General features: G+C 37.6%; 1 protein-coding gene across 1 annotated transcript; it reads right to left on the reverse strand.

The window, feature by feature from the left end:
• Nucleotides 1-17098: 17098 nt before the first annotated feature.
• Nucleotides 17099-19594, reverse strand: LOC131036465 (L-type lectin-domain containing receptor kinase IX.1). Its single transcript, XM_057968360.1, has one exon. It carries the CDS (start codon nt 19481-19483, stop codon nt 17513-17515), a length of 1971 nt encoding a protein of 656 aa, XP_057824343.1. The 5' UTR covers nt 19484-19594; the 3' UTR covers nt 17099-17512.
• Nucleotides 19595-22378: the final 2784 nt, after the last annotated feature.

Raw genomic sequence — 22378 nt, forward strand, 5'->3', positions numbered from 1 at the left:
TATATTTATAGCCTTGTTTTCCCACCAAAATCCAATTCAAATCTCAAGCGGTTAGGGTTTCGGTGTAGGAGCACCTAAGGGTGAGCAAATACCCTTTTCAATTTTGGCAATTTTGGCATAAGGACTGATTTGAGTCCATAAGGTTGTATGTTTGGAGCTTGGAGTGCATTTTTGTCTTCTTTTTGAAAATTCATGTTTTCGGCGAGACTAACATTTTCGGCGAGACTTACTCTGACGAAGTTGCCAGCGGTTGGAGCAAGCCAAAGTGGAACCATCGGATATTAGCGAGAGTGTTTTTCACCTACCCCGAAAACCCGATGAAACCGCCAAGTAATGGGTGAGAAAGTCTCGAGTTGATCAACATCGGTCACTATACCGCTATGGCAAGTTGCATGAGGTTTATCTCCCATGACTTGGCAACCATGGTGGGACCTAGTGAGAAGTCAACGAGCATAGTGAGTCAAAGTGGAGTCATTGGGTATCAGCAAGACTAGTTTTTGTGCCGCCTGATAACCCAATGGGAAAGCATGTGATTTGGAGTGTACCATTGGCTATCAATATCACATGTTTGGAGCTACATCGATAACCCGATGGGAAGGCAGAAGGTTTGGAGTTCATCATCGGCCATTGGTAGAACATTTTTAGAGCAATACCGACAACCTGATAAGGAAGCTTTTTGTTGGGAGTGCACCATCGGCCATCGGCAAGAATTTCTTGATGCTAACCCGATGACCTGATGGAAACCAATGTGGAAGTGCGCAATGTGTGAAATTTCATTGAACATTAGAGTAAGTGTTTTGAGGCTACTTCGATGACCCGATAGAAAAACAAGTAAGTTGTAAACCACCATCAGACATCGAGATAAGTGTTACGGTGCTGACCCAATGACACGATGGAGGTTGAAAGATAGTTATAGCAGGAAACCGATTGTGTCAAGTTTGATCTTGTCTGTTAGGGATGTTTCATGACATGTCGTAGAGGCTATAAAAGACCCAATGGGCATTTTGTATAGAGGTTAGAAGGAGGTTGGATAGGTGGAACGAAGAACATCTTTTGGATAACAAGTTGAAGACCATTTTTTGGTTTCTTTCTCAGAGTTCAATTTTCGTTTGAAAATAGTAAATAATGGTTTAAATATTTAAATGCTAGTGTGATAGAGTAGATGTTACTTTTATGTGTTTTGTGAGTTCCAATTTTGAAGTCATGCCAAGCTCGGCTCTATAAATAAGTTGTCATTCTGTTTCTTGTTTTCTATTGTTGACAAGTAGTTATAACATGGCTTTGTCTTGATTCTCCATCATGAGATCCACACAACCATTGGAGGTTGTCAAGAAGAGCCATCAATGTATAGTAGAGTTCTATGTATAGCAGACCAGGGAATGGCGTCGTCCGTTTCAGCAGACTAGCCCTAGGTGAGCTTGATGATAGCCCGGCTAGGTATCAATGACTAAGAGGACTCACTTGCAGGGTAGACTAGAGTCTAGGTTGTTAGCCTCAGATCAGAGGAAGATGGGATCAAGGTGAGAGAAGATCCAAGCATGAGGAGGAAAACAACTTAGCAGAAGTTCAAGGTATAATCCATGGTAGAGAAAACCCTGCAAGGTGGCTGGTGAGATCTGGTGGATTTATGAAAGTGAATTCACACAAAGTAGAGTATCAAACCTCAGTAGTGAGGACCTAGAGTGGATTAGGGGAATAGTGTGAGGGGCATTCTCGGGTTAGGCTAGGAAGAAAACCTTAGAGTGAATCAAGTTGACTCAAGCAACTAGGATCCTCCCTATCAGATTGGTATCAGAGCAAGTTAAATATTTGGGGTGAAGAGTGTAAGACTGATATAGCATTAGAAGAGGAGTAAAGATGGTGACCAATGCAGAATTGGCTAAGCAGGTCGCTGACCAAGAAGATGAAAACTGATTGCTCAAGGAAAGGTTGGAGCAGTTAGAGCAGAAACTAGGTGTGGTGGAAGTGAAGACAACAGAAGTGACTGGGAAGATAGATGATAAGGGTAAAATATTGGCAATAGAGGATGAAGTCCCTGCCCCAGACCCTGTTATTGATCAAGAACCATTCTTTAAGGCTTTGAAGGAAATGAGTGGCAATTCTTTGGAAGGAGTACCACTATTTAGTGGCAAGATGGAAGCAAAGTCGTTAATGGAATGGATAGAGGGTATGGAAAACCATTTTGAGTGTGAAGGAGTGACTGAGGCCCCAAAGGTTAAAATGGCTAAGTCAACAATGAGCGGTGTCGTCGTTACTTGGTGGAAGTTTATACAAAATGAGAGAGAAAGAGAAGGTAAGATCCCCATCTCTACTTGGAAAGGGATGGTAAGCAAAATCAGAGAGACTTATCTTCTTGAGGAATATGAGGTGCAGTTGCATAGGAAAAGACAAAACCTAAGGCAAAAGGAGTTAGTTGTAAGAACCTACACTGAAGAGTTCCAGAAATTGTGTCTAAGGTCAAAAGTGATGGAGGATGAAACCATTAGAGTATCAAGGTATCTTAACGGTCTGAGATGGAACATACAAGAGGAATTAAGTTTGTTGAGTCCAAATATCATTCACAAATGTTATTGGTTGGCCCTAAAAATAGAAGAAAATAATAAGAAGAAACATGAAGGTACCAGTAGAGGAAAAGGTAGAGGCTGAGATTCAAAAGGTTATAGAGGAAGCTATAGTGGCAGAGGAAGTGAAATAAGATCATAAGGAGAGTCAAAATTGACTGAGTAGACTAATGAATCCAGTGGAAGAGGAAATTATGGTAGAGGAAGAGGTCATAACAACAATAAAAGAGGTAGATATGGAAGTTCTGGTGGAGGTTCACACTTTGCAAACATGAAGTGTTACCATTGCAATAATTTTGGTCCTCCTGGCTATAGGTGTCCAGAGAAGGCAACCTCATCACCTAAAGAGAAAAGAATTAATTATGTGCAAGAGGATTCTAGTAGTTTGAAGTCTCTTAAAGTAAACCTTGACTCTAAGAATGGTGAGAATCTGATGGTTATAAGGATACTGATCAGGGAGTCGGTAAAGGAAGAGCCTAAATAGAGGAGGTCTATTTTTAGAGTAAAGTGAAAGATACTTTGTAAGGTGTGTAAAGTGATCATTGACTCAGGATCAACAGACAATATCATCTCCAAAGAAGCAGTAAGTAAACTTGGGTTGAGTAGCATGCCACATAGTCATCCTTACAAAGTCACATGGTTGAATAAAGGACAGCATGTGTTAGTAAATGAACAAGTATGGGTTGAATTTGCAATTAGGAAGTATTCTGACAGAATTTTATGTGATGTTCCACCCAGGGATGAATGTCATTTGTTGCTAGGTAGACCGTGGCAATTTGATAGAAAAGCTATCCATGACGGAGAAAAGAACTCTTATGCATTCACAAAGGAAGGGGTGACATATAGGATTCAATCTTTGGTAGAGGATGAAGGAACCAAGACTAGTGGTCCTAATGTGTTGTTGGCTGGAGGAAAGGAATTTTTGAGAGATCTCAAGAAAGGAGATGGAGAACATTATGCTCTCTTAGTGAAACCTTGTCAAGAAAAGAAGACTAAACAAGAAAGTTTACCTAAAGAGGTTTAGCAGTTGTTAGAATAGCTTAAGGACATTGTGAGAGATGGAATACCTGCAATGCTATCTCCTCCTAGAATAGTAAGTCACTAGATAGACTTTATACCTGGAGCATCACTTCCTAATAAGGCTGCATATAAGATGACTCCTTAACAAAACAAAGAAGTGGCAAGAGAAGTACAAGAGCTGCTTGATCAAGGTCTAATTAGAAAAAGTATAAGCCCACGTGTTGCGGCAGTGGTCTTAGCAACCAAGAAAGGAGGTAAATGGAGATTATGTACTGACTCTCGGGAAATAAACATAATCACCATAAGATACAGATTTCCTATCCCTAGAATTGAGGATTTAATGGATTGTCTTGGAGAAGCAAAGTATTTTACTAAGCTAGATTCAAAGAGTGGATATCACCAGATCCGGATTAAAGAAGGGGATGAATGGAAAACAACTTTTAAGACTCCAGAGGGGTTATATGAGTGGTTGGTTATGCCATTTGGGCTTACTAATGCCCCTAGCCCCTTCATGAGGTTGATGAATGAGGTGTTGAAGGACTACATAGGTATATTTGTAGTGGTATACCTTGATGATATCCTCATATTCAGCAAAATAGAGGAAGAGCATCTTGAACACTTGTAGATTGTATTAAAGAAACTACATGAGGAACAGTTGGCAATCAATCTTGAAAAATATGAATTCATGAAACACGAACTCATTTATCTAGGTTTTCTTATATCCCAAGGCACTTTGGAAATGGATCCTAGCAAGGTGGAAGCAATACAGAGTTGGCCTACATTGAAAACTGCCACTGAGGTAAGAATTTTTTATGGACTTGCCCAATTTTATAGGAAGTTCATTCGAGGATTTAGTGAAATTTGTGCTCCTATTCTTGATACAATTAAGGCTGGGTTGAAAAATAATTTTAGGTGGACTAAAGAATCTGACCAGGGGTTTGAGTTGCTCAAAAAGAGGATAGCTACCCAACCCATCCTGTTTTTACCAAGTTTTGATAAGTTGTTTACCCTAGAATGTGATGCTAGTCATATAGCAATAGGAGTTGTTTTGAACCAAGAGGGAAGACAAGTAGCATTATATAGTGAGAAATTGAATGAAGCTAAGAAGAGATATTCATCCTATGACTTAGAATTTTATGCCTTAGTGCTAGCTCTTAGGAAGTGGAGGCATTATCTTTTTCCCAAAGAATTTGTAGTGTTTACAGATAACCAAGCCTTGAGTTTTATCAATTCTCAAGAAAAGTTGAGCAATAGACACATCAAATGGATAGCATACCTGCAAGCATACACTTTCACTATCAAGCACAAAAAGGGATAGTCGAACAAGGTAGCAGATGCCTTAAGTAGAAAACTTCTCACTGTCCAAGAAGTGACTTTGCAAAGCATAGGTGTGGAGAGTTTCAAGGAGCTTTACAGAGAAGATGAAGACTTTTCTGAGGTATACAAGGTATGCAGTGAGTTTAATAATCATTTCAATAGCTAGTATGAAAATTACAAAGTGGTATTTTGTTTAAGGGATGTCAGTTATGAGTGCCAAGAGGATCTATGAGGGAAAATCTCATATAGGAAAAACATAAGGGAAGTCTTAGTGGACATTTTGGTCTAAATAAAACACTTGAGCTGGTGCAAAGATTTTATTATTGGCTGAAAATTCATAAAGACATCAGGAAGTATGTTGAGCAGTGTTTTGTGTGTCAGAGAGTCAAGGTACTAGTTCAAATGCTGGACTATACCAACCTTTACCAATTCCCAAGTAACTGTGGGAGTGCATCGACGTGGATTTTATTGTAGCTTTGCCAAAACCCACGACTTGCCTGGATAGTATTTTTGTCATTGTTGACCGGTTTAGTAAAATGAGTCATTTTGTTCCATGCAAGACTACGCATGATGCTAGTTACATTGCACATTTATTTTTCAAAGAGGTGGTAAGAATTCATGGGCTGCCTCTTAGTATAGTTTCAGACAGGGATGTGAGGTTTATGGACACTTTTGGAAAACTTTGTGGACAAGACTGGGAACTAACCTTTCTTTTGGTTCTGCGTACCATCCGTAGACAGATGGTCAAACTGAGGTCATTAACCGAGTATTGGGTAAGCTTCTAAGGTGTCTGACAAAGGAATATGGACAGATGTGGGATCAAGTGCTACCACAGGCAAAATTTGCATATAATGACAGTGTCAACAAAACTACAGGTAAGAGTCCTTTTGAGATTGTTTATGGACTCCACCAACGTGGTGTTTGTGAACTTCAAGATTTAGGGAGCCTGGAAGGAAAAAGTGGACATGCAGAGGATTTCATCCAGTCTATGAAAGAGGTGCATGAACAAGTGCAAAAAACATTGGTCGACACTATGCAGGGGATTAAAGCTAAAGCATATCAGAGGAGAAAAGACATTCAATTTGCAGTTGGAGACATGGTTATGGTGCATCTGAACAAGGCAAGATTGCAGAAGGGAGTTCCTAGTAAGCTTCAGATGAGGTGAATAGGTCCTTGAAAATTTTTGGCTAAGTATGGTTCCAATGCTTCTAAGGTATATTTACCCGCAGATTTGGCATTGTCCCCTATGTTTAATGTCCAAGACTTCGTTCAGTATAAAGGTCTCGTAGGAGTGCTAGATGGACTGAATCTAGAAGGGGAAACTACTCTCAGTGATATTCTAGTCCCACCCGTTTCTAAACCACAGGCGGAACCGATTTTAGATTCTAGGGTGAAGAAGCAAATGAGGCATGGCATGTATATGAAATACTTAATCAAGTGGCTCAACTTACCTGAGGCCAAAGCCACTTGGGTTGTAGAATTCGATTTCAAAAGACTGGGCATTGATGTCGCCTTGTTGTCCCTAAGGGGGACTTTATTTTTTGTGTGGGGAGTATGGTGCAGGAGCACCTAAGGGTGAGAAAATACCCTTTTCAATTTTGGCAATTTTGGCATAAGGACTGGTTTGAGTCCATTAAGTTGTTTGTTTGGAGCTTGGAGTGCATTTTTGTCTTCTTTTTGAAAATTCATGTTTTCAGCGAGACTTACCCCGACGAAGTCGCCAGCAGTTGGAGTGATTCAAAGTGGAACCATCGGATATTGGCGGGAGTATTTTCCATCTACCCCAATAACCCGATGAAACCGCTAGCTAACGGGTGAGCAAGTCCTAGGTTGATCAACGTCGGTCACTATACCGCTATGGAAAATTGCACGAGGTTTATCTCCCACAACTTGGCGACCTTGGTGGGACCCAGCAAGAAGTCAAAGAGTGGAGTGAGTCGAAGTGGAGCCATCGGGTATCAGAAAGACTAGTTTTTGTGTTGCCTGATAACTCGATGGGAAAGCATGCGGTTTGGAGCGCACCATCGGCTATCGGTATCACATGTTTGGAGCTACATTGATAACCCGATGGGAAGGCAAAAATTTTGGAGCGCATCATCAGCCATCGATAGAACATGTTTAGAGTTATACCAACAACCCGCTAAGGAATATTTTTGTTGGGAGTGCACCATTGGCCATCAGCAAGAATGTCTTGATGCTAACCCAATGACCCGATGGAAACCAATGTGGAAGTGCACAATGTGTGAAATGTCATCAGACATTGGAGTAAGTGTTTTGAGGCTACTTCGATGACTAGATAGAAAAACAAGTGAGTTGTAAACCACCATCGGACGTCGGGATAAGTGTTGCGGTGCTTACCCGACGACCTGATGGAGGTTGAAAGACAGTTACATCAGGAAACTGATTGTGTCGAGTTTGATCTTGTCCATTAGGGATGTTTCATTAAATGGAATAGAGGCTATAAAAGACCCAATGGGAATTTTGTATAGAGGTTAGAAGGAGGTTGGATAGGTGGAATGAAGAACATCTTTTGAATAACAAATTGAAGACCATTTTCTAGTTTCTTTCTCAGAGTTCAATTTGAAAACTCTAAATAATGGCTTAACTCTTTAAATGCCAGTATGATAGAGTAAATGTTACTTTTTTGTGTTTTGTGAGTTCCAATTTTGAATTCGTGCCAAGCTCGGCTCTATAAATAAGTTGTCATTATGTTTCTTGATTTTTGTTGGTGACAAGTAGTTATAACATGGCTTTGTCTTGATTCTCCATCGTGGGATCCACATGACTATTGGAGGTTGTCAAGAAGAGCCAGTCATGTATAGTAGAGTTCTATATGTAGCAGACCAGGGAATGGCGTTGGCCGTTTCAGTAGACTGGCCCTAGGCGAGCTTGATGATAGCCCGACTAGGTATTAGTGACCAAGAGGAATCACTTTCAGGGTAGATTGGAGTCTAGGTTGTTAGCCTTAGATCAGAGGAAGATAGGATCAAAGGGAGAGAAGATCCAATCATGAGGAGGAAAACAACTTAGCAAAAGTTGTAGGTATAATCCATGGTAGAGAAAACCCTGCAAGGTGGCTGGTGAGATCTGGTGGATTAGTGAGTTGGTGGATTTAAGAAAGTGAATTTACATAGAGAAGAGTATCAAACCTTGGTAGTGAGGACCTAGAGTGGATTAGGGGAGTAGTGAGAGGAGAATTCTTGGGGTAGGCTAGGAAGAAAGTCTTAGAGTAAGTCAAGCTAACTCAAGCAACTATGATCCTCCCTATCAGGTTTCCTCATCAACCTCGAGACAAAACAAATCCAATCGGATATTGTCCGATCTGATCTCCCAGACAACCAACTGCACATCTCTATCATTAACTCACCTTACAATACATGTCTTCTAATATTAGCAACCATGACCTCGTCTCTCAACCTACCTCTGTCAAAACACCATTAATTTTTTTGTTGTTTCCTTCTCGAGGTCTTCTCACAATCCAGTCTTCTTTCTTAGATCCAGACACCAACAACTCCCTAATTTGTCTCTGTCACTCATTCTTCCTCAAGCCACAGTTTTATGATCTGATCCACAAATCACGTGATCCATATTAAATGCATAATAGTAGAAACACCTATCTCTACACGGTATTCCACTGACCTCTGCATGCTTTCCTATTCATCTCCACATGGCATCCGTATCCACATCCACCTCTGCTAGGTTTTCTATGTCAGTATGGATTGGATCACCGACCAACTCCATTACTAGGTTCATCTACCAGTATACTAACCCTGTTGATTAAACCCTCAAACCAGTATGTCCCTTGCACTCAGCATCTCTTCCGGTGGACTACTCAATCGGTGAGCACTCTTGATAACTTGTCTTGTGCACAACTTCATTAGATGGGGATTATTTTGCATCTACACCTTGTCCATATTATCGGTGGACTTACATACCGGTAAACACTCTTGAGGACACCATGTCATCAAACTTCCACAAAATCCATCTTCAATCAAGCCATTCTTCTCTATCTGCATCTACTCAGTCGTTCCTTCTCCCTGATCAGCTCGGACCATATCTCAACCGGTTTGTCAAAGTGACAAACTCATTACTCTTCATCCGTACTAGCATCTGAACATGCCTTCTCATTCAATCCAATGTATATCCTGATTTCATGTACTTGAGGCATTCCTTTGATTCACCGATAGATCTGGTGTGAGCCTTCAAAATACCTGCCTTTGCCTCATCTTCCTTATCTCACAAGACTAAGATGCACACTTTGCATAATAAGAGATAAGTTCCATTTACCGGTGAGAGTGACACCTTATTCCATCTCCATCATACAATGCACTCATGTAACTTCCTTGTTTATGCAGCACATCTTCAAACAGGCACATGTGATCCGGTGTGCGCACATTCACTATCATTCATTTCTTCTCATGATGATTGCATCTTCATCCAGTGGGATTCCTTCTATTCTGCAACCTCACAGTATACTGATGGCCTATTCATCCTTCTCCTCCTGTGTTGATGTGGTTTAGGTAGAATTATGCCTCTTCATTACAAACATCTCAAGCACCTTGCCCATCCTGCTTGTACACTGGTCATGACCTTTTCTAGTTGGTAGCTACTCACTTGGTTGATTTGTTTTCTCCATGTCAACACATCACTTACCAATTGACATCCTTTCCTTTCCGGTGATACACTGTATCGGTAACCTATTAATCTCATCCACACAAGTTAGGCATTAACTTGTGTACCAGTGACTATAGTGATAATTCCTCTGAGTGGCATGCTCTTTCTTACCTTACTGGTGTTCTGCAACACAAGGTGATATCAAGGGTATCTCATATTGAACTCCTGCATGACAGTGTTTCACATACATCTCTCATACCAGTATTCATCCCATACCGGTTGACATCAGTGACAACACAATGCCAACACTTTCCCTTCAAATATTTTTAGACATTAAGTGCCCATTAGTCATTTCTCTTTCTAATCCAATGACACAAGGAGAATTTGATTTACACATCTATCTTTGCCAATGATAATCCTTGAACAATCTAATCTCACTAATGAGCCATGAATTTGTTGAGAATGTGAAAAGTAGTCATCTAACGATTCCTTTTCCCTTCTCCCAATCTCATCATGTTTGAATTATTAAATATTCATATAAATTATGAGTCCAAATCATGTATTTTGGATTAAAGAAACAATGAGTAAAGATATTCTCCTACATTCCCATGGATGTAGCCTTATTGGTGATTGTAATTTATTTATTTGTCTATTTTTTATTATCTTTATTGTTATTTTTGTTGTTTATTACTATTTTTTTAATAATTAAACTCAACAATTGGTATCCAAGACTTGTGAGGTTGTGGCTGGGGTGCTATTTGTCTTTGTTGTATCTTTTGGCAGTGTTCCTTTTTTGGTTATGGATCCATGATAAATCCTAGGGTTTCAAGTCCCTTCAAAACTTGTTGTACGTAGTTTTTGATCTCCTCAAAACCTATTTTCTCCCCTAATCAAAACAATTGGTATCCAAGACAAGAATAAACTATAAGAAAAGTTGTGATTAAATTGAAGGAAAATGGAAGAAGTAGATAAATGGAGAATTGAAAAATTCTTGGGCAAAAAATTGGAATGTGGAAGGTACAATTGGAAGTTTTGTTGGTGCCAATAGAGAAATAATTCTAGAGTGAAAACCAAATAAGTCATATATAATGTCCAATAAAGAATGGGAGAAATTGGACAAGAAGGTGGTGGCACCATTAATTATTTCCCTCTTCACTAATGTGTTGTTCAATTTTGTAACTGTGAAGACATCAAAAGGTCTTTGGGGATGTTCATCTTACATGTATGAAGATGATGTTTATTATCTTATTCTAACCAAAAGACAACCTATAGTAGATACTTAGGTGTTAGATTCAAAAGCATCATTTCATTCCACTTCATAATAGGAGTATTTGAAAAAAGTTAAAGCTGTAATTTTGGTAAGATCTATCATTGTGATAATAAGTCTTGTGATGTTGTTAGCAAAGAGAATATTTTTTGAAAATACAAAATAGAAATAATTGGCTATTGAAAGATGTTAGATATGTCCCTTAGCTTCAAAACATGATTTTAACAATGTAATTGGATTCTTCAGGATGTAGAATTACTTTGAAATCAAGTATATGGATAGTGACAAAAGGAGTCTTGGTAATTGATAAGGGTAAGAAATAAAGAACTTTGTATGTGGTACAGAGTAATAATGAAGTGGGAGCTATGAAGGAAGTTGAAGATAGTGACACATGGCTTTAGCACAAGAGGCCCAATCACATGAGGAAGCAAGGCATTGATATTTTGCACCAATCATCTATGAGGTTTGAAATTGGTAGATTTGGAAACATGTGAGAATTGTATATATGAAAAGAAAAAGAAAATTATCTTATATAAAAAGGAACATAAAACGCGGTCATTGGAGCTAGAGTGTTTAATTGTATTTGGTCCAATGGACGTAGCTTCTATTGGTGGGTCTACCTATTTTGTTGTATTTCCCAATGATTGCACTAGAAAGGTTTATGTTTATATATGATAAGCTTAAAAACTAAAATATTTGATAAGTTTAAAAAAATTTAAATAATTTGTTGAAAACTAAATAAAAGATTAGATTAATATCATGTGCAATCATTGGGAAATATTTGCACATGATATTATGAAGAGAGTTTGTAGCATAATATCATGTGCAAAATAATATATTTTAAGAAATGATGTCTAATCTTCATCCTTAGAAATGTTGTCTGACCCATTGAATCATATAGATGGTGATGAGGATACTAGTTATGAAGGCTCAACTAAAGATGGTGTATTGCAAATAGGAGAAGAGTAATTTTATGATGCATAGAATGATCTTGAGGCTAAACTTGTGGATGGCCCTAAATATGTGCTTGGTGGTATCCTTAGTGAAAATGGTAGGAATTCATGTAGATTATTTGAATCGAAAGGACCTATACCTCATTTCTTCTTAGGAGGATTTGAAGATTTAATTTCTCCTCTCTCACCCAATCTAAATATTCTAGGAAATGATCGTAATGAGAAAGTGGATGGTACTAGTGTTAGTTACATTCTAATGCAAAGGAATCAGTAGTCATCATTTTCATAGAAGAAAATAGAGTCTAAGTCATTGCCCAACAACCCCAAGTAGCTTGAAGATGAGGAAAATTCTTGCCCCATAATTAATATATATCCACATCACAATGGTAGAGGATTAAAATTCTATCATATATTTGAAGTTTGAGGATGAAGGATTCGTAAAGAGGAAAAAACTATCCACCAACATGGATATAAAAGAGGGAATGTTTTCATCAAAACATAGTGACATTAACAATCTCTAGGTGTGATTTAGTGAGGCATCCTCTTCCTTTTTATCAACCTCTACACCTTTTTGCACAATGTTGGCTAAAAAGAAGAGAGAATCAGAGCATGGCGTTAGATTTGGGTTGAACACTAGTGAAATCAACTAGCTCCTTTCTATATTTTATGCTCATCGAATTTTAGTTAGGAAGTTCACTTAGAGCTCTATTACTACTCTTAGTGTCCCCTGTGATTAGGATTTTCTATTATGTTATATCTATTAATGTACATCTTTAATGTTCTCGATAATCTGCAGATCTAAGAATCGGAGTGAAAGGATCAACTAACACAATAAATGAAGTGGTTGTGATTACAATCTCCAATATCCTCTTCCTGATGATTTTATTTTTGATGAACCAAAAATAACACTAGTGAAATTCCAAGAAACTAGTCAGTGAAACTCGCTTGATTGATATGAAAAGGGTATGCTCAACATCAACATTGGCACAAAAATGGAGGAGAGAGGGAGTAGCCGAGGACCTAGGGTTTCATGTGTGGGAAGACGTAATGGAGAAGATGAGGATTTGCAAGTGGATGATGTTGAGCTAGGGAGATGCAGACTTTCTATTTACCTACTTCTTCATGGATGTAAGGGCTGGGTGGCTTTCTAGTCTGTTCTTTCCTAGATCGTCTGGCAACTATTTTGGTTGGTTTTGATAGCACCCTTTGGGAATTGTGTGCTCAGTTCCCTAAGACTTTATTCGAATCTATCTTTTCGTCTCGTTGGGTCTATATATTTTCTCCTAGAGGGTTTGGCTCACTGTCCCCTATTTTTAAGATCTTCTTTGTCTAGGGGTTCATGAATTTATGGGGTTGTTTTTGCATTTTTGGTGAGGTGGTATGCCCTATTAGGCTGTTCTAGCATGCTCCCCTCTTTGGGTGTGGCCTTCTCACCTTTCTCCCTCATGTGGTGAACAATTGTTCCTTTGTGCCTTGCACTAGATTTTCCGGTCCTTTCATGCTAATTGGTGTTTGCTTTGCACGGATGGAGCAGCAGTGCTTTTTTCTTGGACCTACCCATTTGTCTTTTGGCTGGTAGATGGGATTTGATGGGGATCTAGCCCATGTTTTTCCTTTCTTTGTGGTGGCCAGCCCCTTGTTGGTGGTTCCCCTTGGCCTTTGCAAGAGATGGGTGTCTGGATGGTCTTCTTCTTTCGAGCTACTAGAGTCTTGGGTGCCTTGTGTTGGAAAAGTCATGGTTTAGCTTTCTCCACTTTTTGTAAAAGGCTTTTCGTTTCTTCCCTACTTGTGCTTCTAGGATCCATTTCTTATAGAGCCATTTTCATTTTTCTTCTCAATTTTTGGTTAAGGATTCTTGTGGGTTTTTTGGTGTTATCTGATTCGTTGTGGTTTTTGGAGCTTTGAGGTTTCAATATTCATGTATTCATCTGTAGGATCCTATGCATTTTTCCTTGGCTCCCCTCTAGCCTTCTCCTTTTAAGGGGATGTTTTCTACTATAGAGGTGGAGAACACTCAATTGGATTTGGTCATAGATTGGCCTTCTTTGCTTCATTTTTCCTCTCTTGCAGATCCTATTGAAGTGGTGGCTTCTCTTATTGAGGTAGAGAATGACTTTGTGGGAGATGTTGGAAGCTACTTAGTGGGGGCTCTTGCCACACTATTGGTGGTCTTTAGTTGCAATGATGGTGTGTATGCCTTTAATCTTTTCCTCTATCTTTCATCTCCTATGGAGGTGGAGACCAATATGGAGTTCAAGATTCTGGTGTTTGCAGGGATCATTTTCTTTCACTAGATGAAACATTTGGAAGCCTTTTCAAAACCCATTCTTCTAGTAAGTTTAGTTTGTAATAATTTTATGTCCCTAGAAGTGAAGGTTATGGGAGCCTTGGTAAAACCCATGTTAAAGGTTAAGGAAGCCTCAAAAAACCCTCTATTTATGATTGTTTGAGGTCTTAATGGCCTAGGTCTTGTTGTAGGCTCATCCAGTCCTTTGATGGCTATTGGTTTTGACTTGGTTGTGTGGTGGTTGTAGTTAGCTCTTGATGTATTTTTTGCAACATTCTTTGTTGGGTTCTAGATTCCCATGCCTAAACCCTTTGTACTATTTGTAAATTGGATTACATCATCCATTACAAGAGCATCACCGTACAGCCGAACAAGTTTTGGGCCCTATAGTTCAAAGCTAATTGACACATCTTCTCATCTGTAATTGAAATTTGTAATAGAAGACAGTGTGATGCTCCATATATATAGCAAGTACGTGTGACATACTAAAAGCTATTGAACCCCACTCCACTATAAGACCCTCTCTTCTAATTTTTTTTTTTTTTGATGGAGGTCCAGACTTGACCCGATTCCGCAAATTCAAATTTGCCCAGGGGACGATCTTGGCCTCATCCCTTATGATGTCGGAGCCTTGCACTTAGCAAGACCTGATCATTGGTGGGCTCATTTAGAGCCTTTCAACTTCACCAGTAGACCAAGGGCCCATTGACTCTCTTTTAATTTTGAATTTAGTAATAAGAATGAAAAGTGTTAAAAATAGGTGTAGGCTTAGTAATATATAGAATAGTGAGAGGATTAAGGAATTAAATCTAACATATATAAATAGCACAAAAACATAATAATATTTTTTTTTTAATTATTATAGAAATGGAAATAATAAATGAATGTTTCAAAATAATTTTATTATTTCTTTTACATATAGAAGAGATTAGTTTTAAAATAAGATAATAAATCTTAAATAAAAAATTGATGGTTAAGGACATCATAAAAAATATAATGTTTGATAATATAATATATGAATAATTGACAAACATAAGAAGATATAATTTCAAAGTCAACAGATATATAAGAAAGCAAGGATAAAAAATGATCAAAATGATAGTCAAAGCATGACATAGAGATGAGTGGTAAAATATGCATAAAATATAAATTGAAAATTGTATTTATTCAAATTTTGAGATTACTTTTGGGAGTGTCAATAACAATAAGATTGTGATTATGAAAACAAAAATAATTATAAAAAATGATTGCAAACTATTATTTCTAAGTATGATCAATGTCACTTTTCTTTATATAAAGAAGTTCACACATGTCTCACTTTTCTTTATATAAAGAAGTTCTGCATTTAAAAATTTGAAGTAATATATGAACTTAATAATCAACAACAAATATGATTGCACATGGTAAAATATATATTCTTTGGATTAATAGAAAGTATTTTCACAAAGTAAACAAAATACTATATTAATTTAATAACAAATGCACCACTGCTTTCTTGTGATTAGTTGAATTTTGACTATCTATCAATTGGAAGTTACAAAAGAATTTTTTAAATAAACATTTGTAGTTGAAAAAATAAAAGACTTATTCTATTTGTCTTAACAAAAAGAGATATTCAAAACATCACTTTATTTAATAATCAAATGAATTAATCATCAAAAATTAACTAATTATTTATAACTTTTTGACCAAAATAGAATACAAATTTTACTTTTGACTATTAACTTTTTGACCTAGCCCATGTTTATACTTCCATGTGAGAACTTTGCATGATATAGTGGTAGGTATTAATGTAGTTAGGTGCCTCCCGCAAGGACAATAAGACAGCCCTATATTTTTGTAACACATCCGTAGACCCATACACAAATTATTGGCATCATGAACTACAAAAGATCTTTTCCTTTCCTTTCTTTTTATCATGCTCTTATATGTAGATTGTTGCCTATTTCATTGTGTCTTCATAGCAGAAAAGATTGCTGAGAGAAAAAACTGATTATCTGAATGGAGAATCTTTCTGATTATTTGAATGGAGAATCTAGTGGGCTAGTAAAACATTTTTCAGGCGCATTCATACTGTGCTCATAATGGAGGGCCCCTGGGGTGTCTTTTACAGGTATCTTTCATTTGAGAGAGCCATTGAAATTGTCAGTTGTTGCCCGCGGGTTCCATGATACAACTATTAAAGCAAATTATTGAGATGACAAAACCTGTGGGCTTATTTGCAGGATATGCTAGGGAATATTATATTTACCCGGCGATAGCTGTATGTCAATTCAATTGAGCAGAAGACACGTTGTTTTCTGCAGTAATGCAAGAGGGACTGCGACAAAGGATACAAGCCATTCCGTAGGAATAACTATTTAACTCTGTATTGCTTTTCTCTAAAAAGATTAATTGGAGACAAAATCAATGGATCTTATTCTCACTATTTGAATAGTTTTACTGCCCGCTTGTACAACCCACAACTGATAAGGTATTCTGGTGCAGGGACTTCGTATGTGAATTATTTCAATTCATTTTATATAGATGGGTAAGTGTAAAATAATTTAGTTTACATAAGTTGTTGGAGTGGAGTGGAGTTATCTGATATTGCTTCTTAGATTTAGGTGTATAGATCTATTTAAGTAATAATATTTTCTCTTTGTTTCTCAGCGTGCATTAAAATATAATAACAAGGAGGTCAGCAATTTAAATGTTCGATTTTCATTATGCAATTATATGGTTCAAGATTGTAGTTATAAGAATGATCTTGTTATTAGGAATACAAGTTAAATTAGATAGATTGGTTCCGTTAGTGTTTGATAAGATTGTATTATCGATTAAGATTTGATAAAAGATTAAAAGAAGATATGTATGCATTTATCTGGTTATGTGCAATTCGAATAATTTTTCACAGCTTTCAAGAAAAACCAAACAAGAGCCTTCTAAAGTACAAAAAAAAAAAAAAATGTTACTACTTTTGTCCCCAGAAAATAAGCATACAAAGAGGATATAGGCACCATTCTGTAAGACACCCAAAACCACAGCACATAAAACATGTTTAAAAAACCCTAACTTGTGCATGCCTTAGAAGTGAGAATGAAAGGATAAGATGGAAGGACTAGAAATATATCGAGACTGAAAATTGACAACTGCAAAACAGGGCTAATTGACTGCGGCTATTACAAACCTATGAAGAGAGAAATACTTGACATAGAAGTTCTGAACTTTATGGAATGTACCACTTGAGACAGATGGTATACACATGTTCTTATGTATATATATTTTCACGAATAACCGAGCTACAAAATCATAAGGCACTCAATTTACGTACTTGCCAATGCTTGACGCCAACACCTGAGAGGAAGTGCTTGGTGTATCGGTAGAACCCGAATCTAACGTCTGAGAAAAGAAACCTTGTTCTAGAGCTGAATCTAGAGGAGCAGAAAGACCTGAAGACTGAGAAAAGAAACATTATCTTGTACTTCAAAGTTCAAGATCTGGAATACTTGTCTTATCTTGGTATATCACTAGAGCCCGAATCGGGAGGAGCAGCAAAATCTGACGAGTGAGGAAAGAAACCTTGTTCCAGAGGAGAATATGTGGCTCTAGGCAGTGTGCTGGGTAGACGAGGCATAGGCAATTCAAAGTTCAAGAGCTGAAGCACTTGCCTTATTTTGGGTCTTGTAGCAGGATCTGGATGAGAGCACCATAATCCTATCATCATCAGCTGTTCCAATTCTACCCTATCAAATATTCCAAGTAAATTGCTGTCTGCTGCATCGATCAACCTGCCTTCGCCATACAAATCCCAAACCCATTGCACAAGACGTATTTTAGGGCTTTCGAGGTTATGATCTAATGCCGGTCTTCCGCAGGCTATTTCCAAAGCAACTGCCCCAAAGCTGAACACATCTGACTCTGTGCTAGATATTCCTGTGACTGCACATTCGGGTGCGAGGTACCCCAAAGTGCCTGCTATCTTGGTGGTTTTAAGCCATTGATCATGCTTCACCAGTCGTGCCAATCCAAAGTCCCCCAACTTCGCATTGAATTCAGAATCGAGCAAAACATTGCTGGATTTAATGTCTCTGTGTACTACACATTCATCCCATAAATCATGAAGATAAAGCAGTGCATTAGCTATGTCAGTGGCGATTCTATATCTGTGGTTCCACTGTAGTTCTCCTCTCCTTCTACCAAAAAGGAGATTATCTAGACTCCCATTAGGCATATATTCATAGACCAACAGCAGCTGACCTTTCTCATGGCACCAACCCAACAGCTGAACCAAATTGCGATGCCTCAGGCGAGTGATTGTTCTTATTTCAGCAAGATACTCCTTTTTCCCTTGCTTTGATGCTGCAGATATGCGCTTCACTGCAACCGTTTCATCTGATTTCACCAAAATGCCTTTGTACACATCTCCGAATCCTCCTCGACCAACTCTTTTCTGCTCACTGAAACGACTAGTGCTTGAACTGAGCTCAGCGTAAGTAAATCTCCGTGGAACATGATCCAGTGCCATATCCATATCGGACTGCTGTTTCTCTCTGTTTCGTCTGGAATAACGATAAAAGACAAAGGAAACAAGAGGCACTGCAACCAAAATGGCAGAGCTGACTATGATGATTGCTTTCCACGAAATTTTCTTCTTTCTAGATGACTGTATTCCAGACGAATTCGATAAAATACTACTGAAGTTCCAAGAAATTAGTCGATGAATCTCACTTGACTCAGAGGCTGAAGCTGAAAACCCCACTACAACACATTGAGGAAGATATTTTGTCAAATTTACCTCATATGACAAACGGACTGATACTTGTCCCTCTGATCCAGCAGATACGTTCAACATATTTTCATTGCCACAGTAATCAATCCTAGCGTTCCATATCTTGCCATTATTCAATCTTTGATTTGCAGGAACAGAAGCTTTAGATGTAATATTATTGATATCAATTCCTATGTGATTGCTATTTTCACCCCGATTACTGCTATATGTATCGAATTCAACAGCTACAAGTTTGTTGGATAAATTACCATTTTTATTTGGAGTAAAAAGGCCGAGCCATCCACCATCAGTTCTGTACCCGAGGTGATTACCAGATTCTGGAGCCGCCATGAAGAAAGCAAGTCCATCGCCACCATTATCAATAGACTTATTGTCACCATTGGGAGTCCAGTTGATTTGGAATTGAAAATGAGTGGTGAAGTTAGCAGATGATTTAGTTGAAGAATTCCACAGCGTAATTGTGTTCATGTAAACTACTCTGCCTGCACTTCCAGAACGTAGACCCTTTGAGCTGTCTGTAAGTTGGAATACACTTCCTCCCATAAATTTGGCATCACCATCAAGCTGAACAAGTTTCCCACCATGCAGTTCGAAGCTAGCGGACGCATCTCCTGCTTCCGTAACTGAAATTTGTAATAGAAGACACTCTGATACTATATAAATAACAAGTAATTTAGACATACTCACAGCCATTAAACACTACTTTGATACTAATAGGGATTATAGAAGGATTCTTTTGCTTTACAGGGTCCTGACTGAATGCTTCATCTGTTTGTATCTGCGATGTTTTGTAGTCTTTCTGTAATGATTCCAAAGGGACCATGACTAGAACAGGGCAAGCTTAATAACTTTGTAGAAAATTTTGGACGGGAAAGTACTATGGAGGTGAGTCATCGAAATTGTGTAGTTGGCGGGTTCCACATTATACTACTAAAGCAATTTATTGAGAGGACAAATTGGAATTGTGAGAACGATGAATAGAAAGAGAAACTTTTTCCTTGCAGAAGGAATCTAAACTATCTCTTCGTAATGACTATATTACTATAAATTGCTTTTCATTAAAAAGTAAGATTCTCGTGTCTCATATTTGTACATTGATGTAAGAGCTTTGATATTAAAAAAATAAATATTCAATGCGCATTTAGAGTGTGCTTGTAATGGATAAGCCATGGTAGATATTTATTTTGTTTACAGAAAAGTGTTATTGGGGAGAGTCTTCATTAGTGAGTTTTGCCAGTCTTTTCGCGGGTTCCATTGTAGCATTACTATAAAGCAAATTTTTGAGAGGACGATGAGGATAGAGTTGTGGGGCAATTTGCAGCAGACATTACACAATGTTATATTTGTCTCATGATATCTATATTTTAAATTTAAAAAAAAGGTATATTATGCAATAATAAAGTTGAAGGTGGGCAGAGGCTCGACACCAATGTGCTACAGCACTCAATTAAAAATGATTTTTGTATTATTTGTATAAATGGATTTACATCTGTCTCTTATATAGAGGTCTTCCGAATTTTTCAGAATGTGAAAACAATAAACAATGTGAGAAAGTGAGTGTCGGGGAGAAGGATCCAAAATAGCGGTGGGGTAGTTGGAAGAAGGTTTTGTTTTTAAATGTTGCAGATAGACGAAGCTTCTACAGTAAATGCCTGGTCAAACATGTGGAGAAATTAATCTCCAATACTCCCCCTTTATTTCTTTCACTAATTATATCAATATTTTTAATATTCAAATTTTTTTTAAATATTCAAATTGTTCTTGTGTTAATGCCCATTGTGAATATGTCTGTGAGTTGCTACTTTGATCTGCAGTGTTGTAGAATGATCTCTCCATTGTTCACCAGCTCTTGAATGAAGTGATATCTAGTGTCAACGTGCTTTGTCCTTTTGTGAAAAACATGATTCTTTGATAGTGCAATGGTGGACTTGTTGTCACAATAGATTGTAGTAGGCTCCTTTTATTCATGCCTTATATCCTTCAAGACTCTTCGCATCCATACTACTTGACATGTTGCTGATGTACTTGCTACATACTCTTCTTTTGTTGATGAAATTGTCACTATTGGTTGCTTCTTTAATACCCATGTTATAAATCCTTTTCCAAGATTAAATGCATATCTAGATGTACTCTTTCAATCATCAATACTCCCTGCAAAGTCCTATCTATGCATCCAACCGACTAAAAATCATCTAAAGTAGAATACATTATCCCATAATTCATTGTTCCTATAATGTACCTCAATATTCTCTTTCCGGCTTGCCAATGTGAGTTCTTAGGTGAATCCATAAATCTAGAAATCTAACTAACTCCATACATGATATCCAGACTAGTTGTTGTGAGATACATTAAACTACCAACAAGTTTTCTAAATTTTGTTGTGGCAAAATCCATCTCATCATCTTCTTTACTAAGTTTTGTGCCTATTGCCACGGGTGTAGAAACTAGACTGCAATTTATCATTCTAAATCTTCTCAAAACATCTTTTGCATATTTACTTTGGCAAATGAAAATACCATTATCATTTGTGTGGCTTCAATACCAAGAAAATATTTCATCACCATTCTTCCTTATTTGATTAACCAAATTTGTAACATGATATGTGAATTGGTCTATTGATTATGAATCTTTCATTTGCAAATTTTCAAATTCTCTTCTAAGTCCTTGAAGTTTCAAAAATTTTACCTTACTAGTACCTTGATATGTCGTCTCTAGAATGTCCCATTCTTGCTTGGCTCTAGTGGTTGGTTTAATACTTTCAACAACTAAATCATCCGATGGTTGTCAAATTATCTACAGAGCCCTTCTATTCTTTTTCCTATTTTCTTCAAGCTTTTTCTTAACATCTCGACTCAAGGTAGACTCATTTTGTGGTTCATTATAACCATTTGATAACTCATCTGAATCAAACATCAACTTCATTCTAAAAGCCCAATTATCATAATTCTTGCCGAAAAATATTGGAATCAAAGGATAAAAACTGCCTAATGTCATACTTTGACAAAAAATCATTTTTTCTTCAAGGAAAAAATACTTCAAACTTTAACCTAGGCAACACAAATTTGTGAACAGCAAAACCCTTCATAAATTCTATAAACTAATGCTCATATTAAAACCATTACCTCTATTTAAACATCACCTTGAATACTCCAAATCCCATATGCCCTTTTCTTCGACCTGCAAATAACAAAAGCTCCAATCTAACTTCCAATAGCTTCCCTTGGTTGCAGCTTCCAAACGGCTCACATCTCCTTGTACCAACCTAGCTAGTGATCATCTAGTTTGCATTTATCAATAGTTGTAGCTCCTTTCTTTTCAAACATCAGGTAATGTTGTTTGTATGCAAAGACTTGTTCCTTGACTGACTACAATCTCCTAAGTTCTCTAGCAGTGGCTAATCGTGGGCCATTTTCTCTTGGCAACTTCCATAGTGAAAATAAAACAACACTCAGCTATCTCCTCATAGTGATTAGGTGCTTCACAAATATGATCTTTTGCATTTCTTCAATGTCTTTTGAACTACTCTGATGCCACATGAAGGTGGGTTGAGTCTTGACACCAATGTGCTATGACACTCAATAAAAATTG

Source organism: Cryptomeria japonica, chromosome 7 (genome assembly GCF_030272615.1).
Source record: "Cryptomeria japonica chromosome 7, Sugi_1.0, whole genome shotgun sequence".
Lineage (NCBI taxonomy): Eukaryota > Viridiplantae > Streptophyta > Pinopsida > Cupressales > Cupressaceae > Cryptomeria > Cryptomeria japonica.

What these genes read in the sequence shown, in the direction of transcription:
- LOC131036465 (XM_057968360.1), bottom strand. Translation starts at nt 19,483, where the DNA reads ATGGCTGTGAGTATGTCTAAATTACTTGTTATTTATATAGTATCAGAG.